General features: G+C 36.6%; 1 protein-coding gene across 1 annotated transcript in view; it reads right to left on the reverse strand.

The window, feature by feature from the left end:
- The window catches only part of TRPC4 (transient receptor potential cation channel subfamily C member 4), a 232714-nt gene that overhangs the window by 46567 nt on the left and 164896 nt on the right, over nucleotides 1–21251 (reverse strand). Inside the window, exon 4 of the mRNA XM_063618886.1 lies at nucleotides 9344–9680. Coding sequence (XP_063474956.1) covers nucleotides 9344–9680 — 337 coding nt within the window. The remainder of the gene's footprint in view (nucleotides 1–9343; nucleotides 9681–21251) is intronic.

Below are 21251 nucleotides of genomic sequence, written 5' to 3' on the forward strand. Positions count from 1 at the left end.
TTTCCTTCCAGAGCCTTACAGAGGCATCAGGACCCTATCTGTTCCCAACCACCTAGCCCTCTACTTCCATAATCTGTAAAACAGAGGTAGACCTAGGGAGACAGATGGCAAGAGAGCCATGAGGTCAGGGAGTGCAAGGTTTCTGTTTTGTTTTTGTCATTGTTGTTATTTTTTAGAGACAGTCTCACCCTGTTTCCTAGGCTGCAGTGTATCTGCAGGTGCATTATATCTCACTGCATCCTCAAACTCCTGAGCTCACGCAATGCTCCCACCTCAGCCTCCCGGGTTGAGGAGCAAGGACTAGAGGTACATGTTACCATGCCCAGCTATCTTTTTTTTTTTTTTTTTTTTTTTGGTAGAGAAGAAATCTCGCTATGTTGGCCGGGCTGGTCTTGAACTCCTGGCATCAAGCAATCTCCCCACCTTGGCCTTCGCAGGAGGCAGCTTGGATTACAGGCGTCAGCAGCCCAGCCAGGACAGTGCAGTTTTTGTGCTAAAATGGAATACCAGAAGGAGAGGTAAGAATGTTTCCTCACCAATACTACTGCCTCCCTAAGTCAAGGAAGGGAGACTCCAAGAAAATCCCTCATAAAGTCTGGGAATTTCTACAAGGAGGAACTACTACCTCACCCCTGCTGGGGCATCTGTTTGGGCAGTTGGCTTGCTCATCTGCCCCTGGGTCCAGCTCATCACAGAGAATGGAAAACAGTGAGGTTTGGCAATAGGGTAGCCCATGGCAGTCTGGCCTTCTGCCTTTTAAGGTGGTAAGGTTCTGTGATGTTGTTGTGAGGTAAGTGCATATTCGAAGAAAAGACTGGGTTGGAGCCTTCTTGCGAGGACTCAAGAGGGATTTGTTAGGGTTCCAGGACCCAACTAGAGATTGACTGCTGGTTACAGGAGTGGAGGGACTGGAAGACCCCTGGCAGAGTTGAATCTCTGACTTAGAGAACTATGCAGTTTGGAGGCACAACAGGGCCCTCAAAGAACAGCCGTGCACCCCTCAGGAGAGTCAGTATCACACAGGCGGCTCAGTAATAGCCAGAGAGGCAGGACAACCAACCAAGAAAGAGCTCTGACCAGGGTGCCAGGTAAGTCAGGACATTTAGCTTCTCCCATCCCCCATCTTCCCTAGAGCAACAGGAATGAGGAAGCATGAAGCGCCTGTGTCCCACCTTGAATTCCAGCGTTGGAGTTAAAGGATGTGTAAGAGATGGACAATTCCAGATCCTTCAAGCCATGGGTCAGGCCTTTATTGGGAAGAGAACATCTTTAAGCTTACAAAATTTGAGTTTTAAATTGGACATAGCCTACTTTTAAATAACTTGAAATTTCAGAAAATTTATGATAACTGATAGTGATATCATTCAGAAACAAGGAAAGGATATTTAATATAAGGTGGCCAAGGAGAGTGACAGAAAGAAGTAAAACCATTTCATGTCTAGATCAAATACATTGAAGCTCCTTAATAAAACCATTATATGATTATGAAATTTGACTTCTAGAATTGTTTCTCAGTCTTTAATGTTTAAAATCCTTTTGGAATTTCTAAATCAGCCAACCATCATATGAATTTGTCATAAGAATCTACAGTAATTATAATTTTAGTCAGCAGACCATACTTCAAAAAACACTGACATAAAGAGACAGTGAATGTTAAATATTCTTAGTTGGAAGGCATCTAAAAATGCTTAAACCACTATGGGTTTTGACACCATTATTTTAACATTTTGAGAAAAAAAACTAGGAATATATAATTAAGGAAGTACACATTTTTAAGTTTACCAAGAAAGGATGCCATGTTAGTTTCAGAGTAAGAGTGAAGTGTAGAACTTTAGAATTCCAGATCATCTGATAGCTTATCACCTAAAAATAGTTACTTAAAAATCAAGTGAGACATTTTATCAGTGGAGGAGCATTCTTTTTATAGGATTCTAATTTAATTTAAAATTCTCCCTGAAAACTAAGAAGTAGAATGCTTATGTAGATAGGAAGACAAGGAATAAATATTTCTCCAATTCCTTGTTCATTACCTTTTCAATAAGCAGCAGAAGTTGCCTAATACATAATTTCGAATAAGTGAATATTAATATTTTCATTATGAAAATTACCACCTTCCACTTAATACAAACTTCTGAACATTTTAAAAATAAATATGCACAAAGAAATATATTTATTTCTTTCGATTTTCCTGAGTACCGCTTACACACACACACACACACACACACACAGAAATTTAAAAAATAATAATGTCCTTGAAGAAAATAAATTTAACTTTAGAACATAGCAACTAATACACGGAAAGCAAAAAGGGAAACATCTCTAGGTCATATCAAAGGACTTATTCTTTCTTTCTTGGAATGGATTGCTTCTTTTAGTGCTAGAAAGTTACACATAACATGTTTTAGATTAGAAACAAGGCAGTGATGATACTGGTGGTGATGCGAGGTGGTGGTAGTGAGAAGTTTGGTATGTTGGTAAACATAATATTCAATAGTAAATCATATCAAACATGTATCTTAAAGAGCATTACACCTTTAATGAAGCAGAAACATGGTCCATTCAAATTTCACCTGGGTAAAAATCTAAGCCGGCAAATAGAAGCAAAGAAGTCTTAAATATGGAGACATGTTCTGAGATGTTTTTGCCTTTTCAAATTCTACCTCTCACACTTTCGGGTGAGTGTCTCAGAAAGGATAAAGAATCTAGATCTAGACTTATATTGACTGGAATTTGAATCTAGTATCACTTGTTAGCTCCTTGATCCCTTGATCCTTGCAAGGAATCTAAATTCTCTAAGTCTGTTTCCTCTCTGTGAAATGAGACATTAACATCACTTATTATGATTAAATGGAACAGAGTCACTGTGAAGTTCGAACAAAAGAATGCATTTAAATTACTCAGCACAGTGCCTAATTTTTCAATTTCCACTATTATTACTACGATTGCTACTACTACTGCTACTATTACTACTACTATTGTTACTCTGTGCTAATGAAGACTAATTCAAGAATCTCATGTGTTTTTTTTACTTTGACCCTTTCTTTTTTGGTATCTATTCCTCTTTTCCTATCTTTTCCCCTCTTCCCTTGAACCATCTAAACCATGTTTTCAAACATTCTCTGAAGGCCTGTAAATTCCAATTTTTGTGTATCAAATTTATATTGCACTGTCATGGCCTAAAAAGAGTTCATTTCTCTCCAATAAAGAAATCATGAGGTCAGCATTAATAGGAACATACACAATAACTGAAATCTTCATTAATAGCTCATTGTTTGAGATATTACTGTGTTGGTCTTTATAATTCCATGAAGGTGATGTTAAAATATTTTTTCCTCACAGATAAACAGTAAAATGAGGGTCATATGTCACACTGTACTGACTATCTGATTTCCTCAAAAATTAAAATATCCATTTTAAATTAATAAATGGGTAGTCTGCAGCTTGTGTTTGAGGGTCTGTGTGTGTCTGAAGCTACTTTGCTAAGATTATTTGAGCACCACGCCAAGGGAGGAACTGGGGAAAGTAATAGGAATATTTCTTATAATTGTGAGAATATTGTTTGGAGCTGCTTCAGGGGATGGGAAATTCAGCGGTGAGGCTGAAAATATGAAGCCATATGATCTTAATGACTTTAGACAAAAGATGAAAAAATGGTCACAAGAGACGAAGAATTATATATATATACACACACACGTATATATACACACGTGTGTATGTGTGTATGTGTCTATACGTACCTATATACACATAACTGATTATACATATATGTGTAAAAACCATAACTGGTTATACATATACGTGTGTGTGTGTGTGTATATACACACACATATATATACATACATATAGTATTATTTGACTCTATGAATATCTAGATGAAAATGTGATCATCAACTTTTCATTCTACATCTTCAATTTGGTAGGCCTTGTTGAAATGTTCAGACTTGTTAATATCAACCTTTTAAAACATAAAAATGTAAAATAAATTATGGAAATGAGAAACCAATCTTGTTTAAAAATTTGCTAAATAAAGTGTTATAGGCAAGTTGTATAATCTGGCTATTATGAGCAATTCTTACTTTATGCCTAGGAATTCAATAGAAGCTATTTTTAACAGAGCTTAGACCTCCTCTTATGTTACATCTTTTCCTCAGTTCACCTTTCTCATCATGCTCAGTGTGCATAGATTTGCATACTGTTTAATTGTGGCATAATTCCGGGCATGCTCACAATGTCACGTCACTTCAGCAGCCATTTTGTTTTCTCATAGGAACAAAGTATTTCCTGCTGTATTCATATGATAGCCTTCATTAAAGTTCTTTCTTTCTTTTTTTTTTTTTTTGAGATGGAGTCTTGCTCTGTTACCTATGCTGGAGTGCAGTGGCACAATCTCGGCTCACTGCATCCTCTGCCTCTCAGGTTCAAGCGATTCTTCCGTCTCAGCCTCCCGAGTAGCTGGGACTACATGTGCCTGCCACCATGCCCGGCTGATTTTTGTATTTTTAGTAGAGACAGGGTTTCACTATGTTGGCCAGTCCAGTCTCGAACCCCTGACCTTGTGATCCACCCGCCTTGGCTTCCCAAAGTGCTGGGATTACAGGTGTGAGCCACCACACCCAGACCAAAGTTCTACTTCTTTCATGAAAAGTGTTATCCATTTTATAATTTATTTTACTAAGCTAATTACATAAGTCTACATCTGGAAATTTTATAGATATCCATACTTTTTGGTGCAAAGGGATAAATTATAGCAAAATTTGTGTGTTACAATCGGAGTTAGAATGAATTCTGAGGGAAAATTCAAACTGGGTTTCAGGAAGGCCTGACAACTAGCATTCAAAAGTTTGTTTTTCCTGTATCTTACTACATATTATCTTCAGAAACAATGGCCTCTCTTTGAGATAAAACTCTTGCCATAATTTTGATGAATTCTCATAATGCACATTACACATATAACATGCTCTAGTTTTCATGTAATTTTTTAATAAAAATAAATTTATCATATTCTATTCATTGCATATTCCCAGTATAATATATTAAAAATCAAACCCTGAATAAGTTAAGAGCTTCAGTCATGGAGAACGTAAAAGTACCCAAGTGTCTGATCTTCTAGCCTCGAGCACTTTCTAATCCATCATTCAGTCTTTCCAAAGAAACTTTTTCTCCAGACACCCGAAAAGTATAGCTCTATTATCAGGCCCATAGGAATGCTTGATCAAACAACTGTTTTACTTTTTACTCTAGTTTAAGTGGGTAATTTGACAGCCTGAGAAGGATATCAGTGTCCATCTGTCTGGAATTTACTCATCTATTGAGAGTTCTAACAGAATTATCCATGATTATTTTTCTCCATTAGTTAGAACTGTATCACAATGACCAGCATCATAAGTTTGGTCCCTGTAAAGCTTTTTGGCTTTCTTTCTTATATAATAAAGTTCATCCTGACAGCAAATACGTGCAAGAAGATCTCTTGAGGCTGTTTGATGGCAGAAAGGAAAGGTCAATAACCTTCAAATACAAGCAAGTCTGAAGTAAAAATAATTCTAAAAGCTTTGTTGGGCGGTGAGTTCCAACTTATCGCTGACACCATGGCAGAGGGATAGAAGAGCCATTATCAACTGCTTTCTAAAGATATAAAACACAATAGATTTAAATAGTCAACAATGTTGAACTTCAACAAGAAAGATACTGAAATAACAGAAACCTGATTCTGCCATTGTACTGAAACACAAGATAACTGGTTCTATGAGGCTGAATACAGTTCTTATTGCTGAAACACTGCAAGATATATAAAATAACGGAAATTCCCAAGCAAAACCATACTTCTTAAGAAGAAAAAGAAATTGGTTTGAAAGGTTAGGCTTTAAAGTTAGAGAACTTTCCTACCTAGATAAACATGGACATTTATGATATAAATATATAAAACAAATAAGTCAAAAGTGTTTTGCTAGGATAAACAAATGAGAGGTATAAAGTGATCTTTTCTCATACATCAAGATATTATGAATGTGAGGAAGATCTTTTGAAAATGGAAGAAAAGTGAATTTAGTACAAATAAAAAAGTATTACTTCATGCAACAAGTAGCTCACAGAGATGACATGGTTTGAACATCTAAGTCAGTTCAAGAAGACTTGAGGAAAAACCATAAACAGAGTTCTAATCTACCACCAAGACAATTAACATGATGAGGGGACACACTTATAAGCCACATCATTTCCGTAAGTCATTCAATCTTGATGTTATAAATCTAGAACCTTGCAAACAATGAACTATGAAATGTCTGCTAAGGGACTCATGGCCACTTACTTTATCAGACAGCAGGACAGGACAAGAGAATAGAAGATTCATTAATATAGTCATCAAATCAGACTGTGCTTTTTTATATATATCACACTTCTGGTTAAAGATTAAAGCATTCCTACTCTGATGTCTTTAGCCTGGCTCTCCCCCCTCAACACTATACCTCCCCCGAAAGGATCAGTTTTCTCTGCCTTAATAATGGTAGCTTAGCAGACAGGATGATAGGATTCAGGGGGACTTTAGATGTCATTCACTCTAAATCTTTCCTTTTGTAGATGAAGACACTGAAAACCCTGAGAGCTTGTGACCACCCATAATTTAATAGTCTCCTAGTGGTAGAACCTGGGCATGGATTTAAGTCCAGTGCCTTTTGCAGAACAGCCCAACAACATAGCACACACCCCTTATAATCACGGATCTAGAAAGGCACTGAGGCACTCACAATTCACCAGACTTGGTGAACAATATAACGGTTTGACAGATCTCTTTGATATATAAACATTTTTCCTCATGCCCCATTATTTAAGCAAGATGATCATTTGCATGCATTTTTTAATTCTAGGAAATCTCTTTTCATCCTAAAATTCTCAGAAAAATTAACTCCCTACATTCAGGAAATCTTGAGACAATGTTACCTATAGTAGATATTTTTCTAAGCTGGAATTATAATACTCACAATTAAATCTATACCTCATGTAATCATTTAGCTGTGGTTGGGTGTAGTTTATTCCAGCCAACTTCCATGAAATATTCTGTTAGAAACTTGGTGTGTAGCAGGCAGCCAATGACTGTTTTCGCTGGACAAGTAATTAGAAGTTTGGACCTCCTTTTTTAAAAATATTATTTACCGTTTTATGACATTATATCACAAATCTATATGTTTATTACCCATTTATCCCAGTAAAATTTAAGCTTCATTAGCAGAAGGGCTCTTTGTTGCCTTACTTTTGTATCACTACCACCCTTCACTGTGCATTCTGTCTGGAAAGTATTTGACACATTTTCACTGATGGTATCGAGGAAAGATTAGGACTACTCTATCTGCTTACATTTTATTGTATCTATAGTATTTTTCAAAATGAAATGTTCTGCATTTTATTTGGGAAACTAGAATTTTTAGACATTCAATATAAGTTAGCCATTATGGAAAATGTAATGTCCTAAACTCTTCTGTAAGAATTGTTCCGAAGACATTTTCTAAGAACAAAACTCCTTTAAAAACATTCTTAATGAGATATATTTAATTTAAATGAAACAGGCAGGGTTATTTTATCTTTAATATCAACTGCAATGTCAAAATTATTTTATTCCAAAGGGACACTTCGGACACTTATAGATTATGTGAGCCTTTTTAATTTTTCTTCTTTTCTTTTATTTTTTGAGACAGAGTCTCACTTTGTCACCCAGGCTGGAGTGCAGTGGTGCAATCTCGGTTCACCGTAACCTCTGCCTCCCAGGCTCAAACTATTCTCCTGCCTCAACATCCCAGGTAGCTGGGATTACAGGCTGTGGCCACCATGCCCAGCTAATTTTCACATTTTTAGTAGAGACAGGTGATACTTGAACTCCTGATCTCAAGCGATCCGCCCGCTTTGGCTTCCCAAAGTGCTGGGATTACAGGCATGAGCCACTGTGTCCTGCCCAGCTTGACCCTTTTTTCTAATTTAAACAAGATCACACTTTATGCACTTTAGATTAATGAGAACCTACTCTATTTTAAAGTTCACCTGAGGATTTTGTTTAGTTATATATGTAAAACATCAAATCTTGTCCCTATTAACTTTTCTTATTGACAAGACTTAAGGTATGGTTTTTATAATTTTTAAAACTGAAAAACATATCTATCTCAAATAGGCTGTCTTTTTTTTTTCCTGCCTTCATGTCATTTTAGTCTCTTCAGCAGTTTTGAGAGTTAACCCAAACTGATACTCTGAGATTTTGAATCATGAAATTTGTCACATATTTTCTAATAGCCAAATGATGAGATGGATATGCTAGGAGAGAGGTTTAAAATGATGAGCTAAATTGAGAAAATGTGATTTCTCCGCAAACCATATAGAGAAAAGGATAATTAAAATGCAAATTTTAACCACGGCTATAATAACAAGGAGAAAGGAAAACAAGGTTTTCACTAGCTACTTTTTTTCTTTCTTTTTTTTTTTGAGACGGAGTCTCGCTGTGTCGCCCAGGCTGGAGTGCAGTGGCTCAATCTCGGCTCACTGCAAGCTCCGCCTCCCGGGTTCACACCGTTCTCCTGCCTCAGCCTCCTGAGTAGCTGGGACCACAGGCGCCCGCCACCACGCCCGGCTAATTTTTTTGTATGTTTAGTAGAGACGGGGTTTCACCGTGTTAGCCAGGATGGCTACGATCTGCTGACCCTCGTGATCCGCCCACCTCGGCCTCCCAAAGTGCTGGGATTACAGGCATGAGCCACTGCGCCCGGCCAGAAAACAAGATTTTCATTAGCTACTTTAAGGTTTTCTACTTTACAGTGATTTGCTTCAGACCCAATAGAACTTTCTATGACAAGAACAAAAAGAGAGTGGCAGATATCCTGTTGTTTAATTTCCTGTTATTTTAAATTAATATAGATTTCAAAGATAAATTTGAATGGATTGATTTTTTTCAAAAGGTTTCAGTTACTTTATGTATAGAATCACTAATTCTTCAGAGTAATCTGCATGTACTTTTAGAAGACTTATCTATTAGGAATATTAGAATGATTATTTACATATAGTCGATGAGACATGTTGAAAAGTTTTAATAAACAAACAAATAAAAAACTCAGAGGGTCAGTCATGGAATATGAAGTCATTAAAATCAGTAATTCTAAAACTTAAGGTTACATTTCTTAAGGTGATTTTGTAAGCGGGTCCACCGCGGCTTGTAAAATAGTTGTTTGGCTTTGGGGGTTAGGTTCTTGGAGCTACAGTAGTCAGAGCCTGTTCTAAGCATTTCTGGGTCCCAAACGTTAATATTTTCTGAGCAACAAAATTCCATGGCAGTAACATGTTTTTATTATATTTTCTATAGTAACACATTTACCCAGGACCCACGGTAATATCATCCACTCGACGATGGTTGGTGGTGGACCTTGCCTGTTCAAGTCTGACCTGTCGATGTGCTGAGAGGCAAGCAGCAGCAGGAACAAAAAAGTCAAATAGGAGGCTGTGTGGCAGATAAACTTGATAAATGGCTTCCTGATGAACAGTCCAAGTGGGCTTTTGGGAGCTATCAGGTAGCACACAGAGAAGACAGGAAAAAGAAGTCCTATTATGAAACATGTCACCATCTTCACTGCCCAGTGTCTTCTCCTCCAGCCTGGAAACTCATCGTACCAGCGAGATGCCAGCAGCTGTTGACAATTGGGCTGGGCAACAAACTAAACAGAAGGGAAAGGAAAAGGAAAAATAAGTCACAGTTACATGGAGTGGCCTCAATTCGTCAGTAAGAACACAATTGTGATATTTAAAGGCAGAAATTCTGTTTCATGTTATTTTATATTTAAACAATCAAAAGGCTTTAAGTCATTCTGTGAATAAAGCCAATGTATTGAATATTTATTCTCCCCAAGGCACAGTATGACATGCTTAGTGAGACACAACTGAAGTCAAAATACTATGGCTGCACTTGAGGAAGCAAAAATAGAACTGGGGAATACGAATATGCAAAAGACACGCTGATAAGTGAACAAAGCAGTTTACAAAGATACACACCTATAAACACATATATAAGAATATATAAATGTGGCTCTTTTTTGATATAGTTGTTATCTCTTGGTTACAACATTCCACTTAATTTTTATTTTTATATTTGTGTGTACTTTGAACAAATTTCTACAATAGATATTTATTACTTTCATCATCAGGAAAAGCAAACAAACTTTTCTTTACGAGGTACAAGCTAAAAATACTTTTAATTGGGTTGAGGCCATATGAAAAACAGATGAAAGAAGATAATATTCACCAGAATGTTAATCATCATAGCTTAATTTGGTATAAACAATGCAAACACCTTACCTAAGTATACCTAACTGCCTTATACGAAACATTTCACAGACATGGCATCATTCTGTTCTGACAACATTTTTGAGATGTAGCATGGACACTTCTTACTGTATGTTAAGGAGGTTACATATCTATCAAATTATGAGATGTTTGAATATCTGGTCCAGGATTTTTTTTCTCAATATTTCTTTTTTTCTCCGTATTTCGCAGATTTTTTTTCTCAACCTTTCTCATTGGGATTGTCAGTTAAGCAATATATGAATTAAGAGGAAATTGTATCTTTCAGATGGAACAGTTCAGAATGCTTCCACCTGGACATACTTGTATAAGTAGAAAAAGAAAATGAAGGTAATCCACGGCAAGATACCATGGGAGAACAAGAGCATAACCTGGTGAGAAAGTGTACAGTGGGATTAAACGATGCCCTATGGACAGTTCTGATTGAAGGAGAAGTGTAAGTTCCTTGTAAGAGACTTGGAAAAGTTTTGTTGGAATCACAAAATGGGCTTACTCTATAAGCAAACTTAGTGCTTGTCCCTTTTACAGGACTCTCCACCCAAATCCTCATTTCCCATCTTTCTTCTTTAGTTCTAAGCCATATGGCTGTCCTTTAAGCGAGACTTTTTCCTTTCTCTTTTCTGATGGTAAGTAAGCAAGCAGTCTCTGGATATGCAGAAAGGATGTTTTGTTTGGGGATGAAGAAAGAGATGAGGTGACATTTAAAGAATAATCCAATAGTTGAGGTGTTCAACCATTTGGATTAGACGAACAATGGTTTTTCATGCAACTGCTTCTCTTCATCTTGTCTTGCATATCTACTCATCAATGTATATAGCGGGCAAATAAATATGCAAACAATTGAATTAAGTTTATAATAATGGGTTCAGTAAATACAGATAAAATAGTGTGGTTTTAAGGCTGGTGTAGGGAGGACTATCCTCATTATCTTGTATGGCACTTAAGGAAATTTCAAGCTCCATGAACAGTCAAGCTAAATTTTATTCCTGACAGAGCCAGGTATTTGAAAGTCAAAATAGAGTTTTTGCTTATATAACTGTAGAGTATTGATAAACAGTGGTTTAGATCATTAACAAGCACTGTTCTCTTTAAGAGTTTTATTTTTTCCCCGTATAATCCTTCCCATCAGCATTTGATAAAGAAATCAGTCTACCATCTTCTTTTTTTTATTCCCCATGGAATAAAATATTTTTAATAGTATTAAACTTTAGGACAGCTGAAAAGTCTTGATAAAAGAGAGTTAAGAAAATCTATGGGAAATGCGAGATATAGCAAGCAGTTGCCATCATCTTATCAGTAGTCACACATTGACAAAACGCTATAAAGGACTAAGTACTAAGTACTAAGTAACTCATTCCGTGCATGCAGAACGAGTAAAAGAAAGTTATGTACTTCATTCACTACAGTCTAAGTGAGGTCTTGGATTCAAACTCTGTCCTTCCTGGTCAAGATCTCACTACAGCATGGGGCACCTGAGGACAATCAAACAAAGAACTTTCTTAGGAGAATTTAAGATTTGTTTGAATTAATATTTCTGCTGCCGAATACACACATATATACTCTGTAAAATTACCTAAAAAAAGCAAGGAGTTTAATCCTCATAGAACACCTGCCATTGCAAGGTGCTAGGTTAGCCATGATTTTTTATTTATGTTTTTTCTTAAAAGTACTTTTCCTTTCTTTAGTTATTGAAAGTATATACCTGTGCTTAGTAAATGAACAGTATACGTAATTTTACGTTAAACACAGACACAGGGAGGTTTTTGCAGAAGTAAAAACTATGGAGAGGACTAAGAAGAGCAGGAGTGAGTGTGTGTAACACACGAAGTTACCCAAATGTGGATGTTATTTGGCTATGTATTTGATCCAATCATAGGATTGAAATAACCCGAAAAGTATTCTGAGAATCACTGTAAATCCACGTATTCTCATGGTAATTTCATGTCTCCTTTCGACCAAACATGCTCTTTACTTGTCTACACCAGCATTCCCTAAATTGTATCCCAGTAATTAACAGATTTTCCATGCAAAAATGGGTTTGGTGGTTAAATCAATGATCAAAATAAGGATTGAAATAATTAAAATTTTATATTATGGGATTTTCCAGTCTTTACTTGCTAACATAGATTAAATCATTTCAGTTATCTCTTGCCTCTCTTTCCCTCCCTCCCTGACTCCCTCTCTCTCTTCCTTCTTCCCTTCTTTCCTTCCTTCCTTCCTCCCACCCTCCCTCCCTTCCTCTCCCTGTGTCTTTTTCTCTCTGTCTGCCTCCCTCTCTGTTTACCTATATTACGTGGAGTAATGGTCAGCTTTACTCCAACTCCCTCTGAAGGACACCCTCAGTGAGGGGCCACCTGATTCTTTGACAGTGGCCACCAGTCCATTCCAGCAATGCCCTCTCCAGGTGGACCATCACATTGCCTGCAGTGTGCTGGGAGCCTACAGCCCCCGCCTCCTACTCCATCTTTCTACTGCACCATAAGTCATAGGAGGAACTACCATCTTCCGCACCATTCCAGGCCTGGGAGAAGCGAGGTTTGTTTTTAGACACAATTCATTACAGCCATTCTTTCTCTAGAGTTGTTGGCCAATTCTAGCACAACTCCTGCCATCCCATTAAAATTCATATTAAAACACTAAAACTTTCAAATTCACATTTGTGCTATGCACTTATAAAAGACGCTGTGAAAACAATTTTAAAGACTTCCCATCTCTTTCAATAACCTTTAAAAAGTTTGAAAAGTCTGATCTCATTATTATTTATAGAATCACTGAGTCATGGGATTCCAAATATTGAAGACACTATGAAAACTATTGAATCTAATCTCATTTTTACAAATAGAATAAGAGAGATCCAGTATCAATGATTTAAAATTAACTACTCGAAACATGAAAACTCCAAGCCATAATGGCAAGAAAGAAAAGGATTACAAAAAGGAGGCTAAATCTGAAAAGCATATAAAAACAAAACAAAACCAAATAAACAAGAAACTTCACTACATTGTATTAGTCAGTTTTTATACCACTGATAAAGACATACCCGAAACTGGGTAATTTACAGAAGAGGTTTAATGGACTCACAGTCCCATGTGGCTGGGGAGGTCTCACAATTGTGGTGGTAGGTAAGAGGCGCATCTCACATGATGGCAGACAAAAGAAGAGAGCTTGTGCAGGGAAACTCCCCTTTTTAAAACCATCAGCTCTCCTGAGGCTTATTCACCATCATGAGAACAGCACGGGAAAAACCTGCCCCCATGATTCAATTATCTCCCACGGGGTCTCTCCCACAACATGTGGGAATTATGGGAGCTACAATTCAAGATGAGATTTGGGTGGGGACACAGCCAAACCATATCAACTATCTAGAAAAGGGAACTAAAACATTAATGGTACATGGACAAAGTAAGCAGAAAATAATTTAAAATATATAAAACAAATAAATCAAATAAAAATAACTATGAATCAGATTTACTGTCTTCATCTTTTCAGTTTTTGAACATATTTTTCTAGTTTGAAAAATTGTACCCAAAGTTCAGACTGTAGTCATTCTCTATAGGAAGAAAATCCAAATTCTAGGAACAACCGTGCTGGCTAATTTATCTATCTTGACTGCGTCAGAGAGTCACAAGGAAGTCTCAATTGACTGCTGGGTGATTATAAAGAGAGTTGAAACTTTGGATTGGCTGTATCACAGTGATTTACATAAGGGCAATCTGATTCCTTTGCTCTAAAAGGACCACAAATTCATATACATACCAGTGTGCTCTGGGTATTACTGTGTATTCTTTAGCAATTCAAAAATAATCTGTATGGGGGAGGAGTTATTTCCTCTGTCCAGAATGCTTTTCAAAAACTCATTTTATAATGTTGATAGCAGGGTCTAAGGATTATTTACAGGCAGAAGAACTTCAGGGAATTAATTTTTTCCATAGCTGAAAAATCCTTTTTTTTTTTTTTTTTTTTTAAATCTTTTACTTCATCTCCTACATCCCTCATGGCCACTAATGGCTTTTAAATGCCTCTGTCTCTCTCTGCTTCCTGGTGATACCTCTGATCGTGCTCTTCATTAAACAATTCTTCTGGCCCCTCTGAGCATAGTCATACCACATGATTAATCAGACCCACCTACTTCATTAATCAAAACATTATTTTCACCTGCCTTTCCAGGGCAGGTGAAACACTAATTAAGCCAATAGCATTCAGCATCATATGTGAGTCAGACAGTGGCTAGATAAGTGAGGGGGGCGCCATGATCTGTAAGAACCACACAAATCTGTCTTCCGGGAACTCAAAATACATTGGGACTAATTATGTAACTGGATAACTTCATACAGAGCATTATATAACTTGTTAAAAAGAGGTATAGGGTATATAAGAGTATGTCCAACATGAAATAAACTGAAAATTTAAGAAAGGAAGTGGAATTTGTTAGTTAAGCCTGAAATAACAGATAGATTTCGACAGTGACAGCTTCATAAGTGAATGTGTTTTATGTTAGATTAAAAGAATTTCATGTTAAAAACACAGGGCTAGAGATAAGTGTGCTCAGATGAGAAATCTCTTGTGCTAGAAGGTTGTAACCAATTGTAGTTATACCAGAGATGAAATGTAAAGGAAAACTGTGGCCATATTTTGGAATATGTATGAAAATGTTTGTTGAGGACATGCTTGAGTCTAAATTGTTGCAACTCAAATTGTGGGCTGAGTCCAGTAACATTGAAATCAGCAGGAAGGCTGTTAGAGATGGAGACTATCAGGCCCCACTTCAAATCTGCTGAATAAAAATCTGCATAGCATGATTCCTATGAATGTTAAAACTTGATAAACACTGGTTTAACGGATTTGATGTCTAACGAAATTACCTATAGCTCCATTGTATCTGATAAATATTCAAAGAGTAGTTTTAATTCAGTGTAAATATATATTCCAATGTCTATAAAGTAAGAAATATACAGCTGACCTTGAAACTCTGGGAATGTCTGTGTGGGTATACGTGTATGTGTGTGAGTGTGCATGAGTTCTTGAGTGATAGGGACAAGCCATACAGTGGTGGTTCTCAAAATTGAGCAAGCAGCAGGATCACCTGGAGGCTGTTAAAACACACGAGCCCCACCCCAGTGTCTGATTTAGTAGGTACACGGTGAGGCCCTAAACTCTGCATTTTTGCCCAGTTCTGAAGGTTACTTCAAGGACTAACCTTTTTTTTCTTTTTTTTTTTGAGTGGGAGTCTCGCTCTGTCGCCCAGGCTGGAGTGCAGCAGCGCAATCTCGGCTCATTGCAAGCTCTGCCTCCCGAGTTCACGTCATTCTCCTGTCTCAGCCTCCCGAGATACGTGGGACTACAGGTGCCCACCACCACACCCAGCTGATTTTTTGCATTTTTTAGTAGAGACAGGGTTTCACTGTGTGAGCCAGGATGGTCTCGATCTCCTGACCTCGTGATCCGCCTGCCTCAGCCTCCCAAAGTGCTGGGAGGACTAACTTTTAATAACCACTGCCTTACAGAAATACCTTTGAATAATGTGGAACAGTCTTCTAGTTTTTCTAATGTTTTCTATTTTCCTATTTTTTGCTTTCCTCATTTAAAGGCAACCTTCTTATTAAGGTTATCAACAAGCAAATTTAGCTCAGTAAAGATTCCTTTAAAGGGAATTGCATAGAAGTCACACATCAAGCAGATATTTTTTTTTTTTTTTTTTTTTTTGAGACGGAGTCTTGCTCTGTCGCCCAGGCTGGAGTGCAGTGGCGCGATCTCGGCTCACTGTCAAGCAGATATTCTATGGTGTAGTTTTAGTATAATATCTAATGACAGGAATAAATACAAAAATCTCAACAATAATCTCCACCAAATCACTGAACTCTTGTGCAAGCGGAGAAGCCGAACACAGTGTAATCACAGGCAAAGGATGATAGCTGACTAATTCACCATTAAGCACGATGCCAATAGGGACTTAAACCAGTGTTAAACAGACTTGGATTCAGCGGGCGTGAGAAACATGAGTAGGTGATAAAGATCCTGGGTAAAAAAGGAAGAAAATACCTATACCTAGTTTCTCACAGATATTTACCCTATGCACCACCATATGCCTTCGTCATGACTCCAAAGTGATATGGCAAATCTACTGTACTTTGTATTATATATTTGGCTATTGTAGGGATTAAGAGCACATAAGCCTTAGAGAAATCCCATTGGGATTTGAATCTTGGAGCTGCTGCTTCCTGATTGCATGAGTATTAATAAATTATTAAATTCTTATTGTGTCTTTTTCCCAATTTGTAAAATGGGGATAGTAGAAATACTTATAGGGTTATTGAAAAATTAAATGAATTAATATATGAAAAGTATGAGTTCCTAGGTCACAGTATATGTTCAATAAATATTAGGTATCACCATTATTGCATATAAACACATGTTTACACACACAAGGATATATGTACATACACATATGTGCATATACATATACCATCACTTACAGACATACATACACAAGTATGTAATATGTGTTCACTTTCAGCATAATAATAATAATTAAAAGATTTAGGCAAGGAAATTACATTCAGAAGATAAATAATAACTGAAGCATAAGGGAATACCAATAACATAACTAGTTGCCCAATTAAGTTTTTTCAGCCTTGTTAAAAGGCAAAAAATCAATAAAGATTTAATCAAATCTGGGAATACATTGGCTAAAATGCTTGAGAATAATGAAGAAGACTAATTGATAAACTACAGATTCTATTCTCTGCAGACTCTCTTGCCCAACAAGTGTCCTGGCTCTATCAAGTTCAAAAATTTCCTACCCAGTCATAAAATCACCTAAGTGTTTTCTTAAATATACATGTTAAATGCAGATTTGCAGATCAGGATTCAAGGAAGAGCTGAATGCATATTACAGGGGCACCACATTTGATGTCACATAACCAGAAGGGAATACAATAACTAAATTTCATATGATGATAGTGCTGGTGAGGCAGAGGCTGATTAAACTTCTGAAACCATTCCTGAGTCTACATTCAAAATTGGTTTGGCAACTGATCTGAGACAATGAGTGAGCAGTAATGGAAAGCTGAAAATGAGAAAGGCAAAGGAAATAAAGCATGTGTGTGTGGGTGACGAACCCAACGTTGAACTTAGCAAACAAAACAGCAAGCAAACAAAACCCAATTTAGGTGGTAGGAAGGTTGAGTCAATAAATAATGGTTGTTCTTTGAAAATCACAAAGGGTAGCAGTTGATACAAAGTCTACCTCTATTCACCAATACCCTTCTCAGAGCAGGTATACATTGTTCCACACTATTATGGAAAATAGATGAAAAAATGCTAGTTATTTCTAGGTAGCTACCTAGATGCTTTCTTAAAACTTGAATAGAGGTGTGGAGACAGAAAATTATACAGTATTGAAGAAACCACCATTTGACTTTTGAATCATGTAGGTGAGTAACAGATGAAAATGGTGGATGGAAAGCAGTGAGGAAGGCTCAGATCCTGGCCTTCCATGAATGGGCTGGTTCTCCAGTCTCTAATGAGCCACTGACGTTTTCCACACAGAGGAGTAGCATGTTCAGAATGGGTGTTTCACTGTTAATCAAAGTCTCCTGGAGGGACTCCTACTGAAGAATGAACACTGCTCTACTATCTTCCAGTAGGGCAAGAATTCAGAAAGGAAAAAAGAGACAGAATGGGAATGAATATTAGTTGTTCTTATGAAATAAAATGATATAACCATTTTGCTTTTCCCTTCTCTACTCCTTTTAACATAATACCAAGACCTATTATTTTAGAAAAAATTAAATTGTTCAAGACCTTAGAAAATAGGAAACTCATTTTATACCTTCTTTCCAGAATCAAAAGTTGCTATCACAGAATGGAGTTGTTTCTCTACCCATCTAATTTATACATATAGATAATATATGTGAAGGGTTATATTTGTTTCAAATGTGTCAGGTCCTATAAGCAGAATTTTTAAACTGTAGCCTTAGGGTCTAGAATAAGATCACTTCCTTTTATGCTCTCTAATCTCTTTTCTGTCTCCCTGACAAAAACTCTGCAGACTATCTTGGCTGACAAATTTTCTGGGCTTAAAAAAGATAATAATAACACTCAGTTTTTTAATGATCTGTTAATTGAGGTTGGAATTAAATTAATCTAAATATACAGAGAAAAAGTTATGTGTTTTGGAAACAGCAGAGGCCACATGGCCAGCGACCTCTCAGGTTGTGCTATTTGCTCCAACTTGTACGGCAACAGAGCGGGCAACTGCACAAAAACAACACATAAAAGAGCCAAAAAAGAGAAAAAGGGCCAAAAAGAGTTATAGTTCCCTATAATTCTGTCAGTCTTTGATATCATTTTCACAAGGCAGACAGGAATAAAGAGTAAAGTATCTGTTGAATGGAAATTATTCTTTGGTGTCATTTTATTTTTTATTCTTTATTGGCTCATCTAATTGTCAATGATTCCTGCTGATCAAACATCTGGGATGTTCCTCCCTGGCTGCACCATCTCTCCAGCTCCTCTGCCATCTCTCTCATCTAGGTCTTTTATTTTTTACAAGGATTATTGAATAATGAGCTTCTCTCTCTCATTCTTTTTTTAAACAGCCTAAGTTATGTTCCTAAAAATGAGGCATGTATCATTTCCTCTCCGTCATCATTGTCATTTCCAGCATTTCCACTTGCCACACGTGCAAGTGTTGCTTGTTCCCATCCTGGTCTCTGTGGCCCTTCATGCTAGCTTCCTGAGAAAATGAACATCACACTACGTAAGGACAAATCATGAGGCAGGGTGAAGGATGACCTGAAAATAAGGAACAAACTACTGTACATGAGCATATTAGTCACTGAAAACTTAGACCTATAATCATCAATAGTTCAAAGAAACTCAAACTGCAACCCAAAGAATCTGCATATGAATAAGGACTTCACTGATTATTTTCTGACCCAAGGTACTGCTATTATTGTGGATATTGAAATGTTTTATACATAAACTATATCTCCATATGGTATTGAGATTTTGTTAAAATTTATTTGCTCATTATGTTAGTTCCTAAGGGCTGCCATAATAAAGTACCATAAATTAGGTGGCTTAAAACAACGTATTTGTTTTTTCTCACAGTTCTGAAAATGTGAATTCTAAAACCAGAGTGTTGGCAGTGCCATGCTTTCTCTGAGACTCTGGGTAGAATCTTTCCTTGACTTTAGCAACCTTCTGGTAAGCGACTGTGAATTCAAGGCATTCCTTGGCCTGAAGGCTGTGTCATTCCAATCTCTGCCTCTGCCATCACGTGGCATTCTCCCTGTATGCCTCATTTCACATCGTCTTCTCTCTTTTTATAAGATAACCAGTCATATTGGAGTAAGAGTCTGTCCCACTCCAGAATGACCTCATCTTTAGTAATTTCTTGTGCAATGATCTATTTCCAAATAAAGTCACGTTCTGAGGCAGGCACTTGGGGTTTGGACATTAGCATATCTTTTTGCCAGATACAATTTAAACCATAACATCTATAGTTACTCATTTTCTAGTAGTTGTCTAGTATACAGTTTTTGACTCTATAGTTTACATAAAAATTGATATTTCAAATGATCCAAATATATTTCAAGATAATAAATAATTTTAAAACCCAGATAACTTTGTTTATAACACTTTTATTAAATATGATTGTTAGCCCAAATTAATGTTCTGGAAAAATTGAAGAAACATCACAGTGGTGAATTGTGGCATTAGATCCCTGTCTTCCAACTATACAGTTTTCCTCTACCTCTTATATCATATTTTAAAATTTTCTTATTTTGTCACAAGGATTGATAATAAATGGCAATAAATAAAAGAAACAAGGAAGAGAAAAATATCAATAACATTATGAAATGAGGGGACCCTACACATAGGCAGTCAGCTATATACATAATGCAATTTTCAAAGGTCTGAAAAAGGTCATATATCTAAAACCATCTCCCGTATCAGTCTTCTGTTACAATTAAATCTTCCTAAGAGCTTTCTGAAGACTTGCATATTTTAGCTGGAATAAAACATTACATTGCTTAGACAAAAGAGGAATTAAGCAACTAGTACATAATTGTCATCTAGTGAAGATAGGGCTTTTATGCAATGGGATGAAAAAAAATTGAAGGTTGGAAAAAAGAAGGGTCATAAAGCTTTAATGTAGTCCAGCACTGTACCCTTAGTAAAGAATTCCAGGGATGCAGGAGAAAATATATGTATAAGGATTATCTGAGAGAAAGCATCTGAGAGGTGGTAGTTGTATGTGCTAGGACTCCCCAATATAAGAAAAAGTTTGACTAGAATAGTTGCGCTTGGTTTCATCATGTTCCTAAGGTTGAATTGTCCACATAGCTCTTCTTTTGGAAAATTGCCACTTGAAAGCCACACAGATACATAAAATTCAATAAGTTCACAATTTCATTAACATTTTGGACCATAACACTGTTTACCCATCTATGTTCATTGTGTTGATAAGTGGTACAACATCTACCTAGATGAAACATGAACTCTTCTCCATCCACTCATAGCATAATTTAAGATTTAGAGAGTTCCTACCACCAAAAAAAAACCTGTGTTTTGTAACTCACCTTCTCCCTGACCAAGTATAATTAACCAAATATAATAATGAGGAAACAAGAAACTCAAATAAAAAATGGGGACTAAAATTTGAAGAGACAGCATCAAAAGATATATAGATGGCAAATAAACACATGAAAAGATGCTCAACATCCGTTGCACATTAGGGAAATGCAAATCAAAGTCACAATGAAGTATCACTGCATACCTATTAGAATGACTAAAATTTTAAAAAATATCTAATTAAAACATATGTTGATACATGTTTGCAGACACTGAAACTTTCATACATTGAACAACAAAATATAAATAGCTTTTTAAAAAGAGTTTGCAGTTTGGTTTGGTTTGTT

This window comes from Symphalangus syndactylus, chromosome 15, assembly GCF_028878055.3.
Source record: "Symphalangus syndactylus isolate Jambi chromosome 15, NHGRI_mSymSyn1-v2.1_pri, whole genome shotgun sequence".
Lineage (NCBI taxonomy): Eukaryota > Metazoa > Chordata > Mammalia > Primates > Hylobatidae > Symphalangus > Symphalangus syndactylus.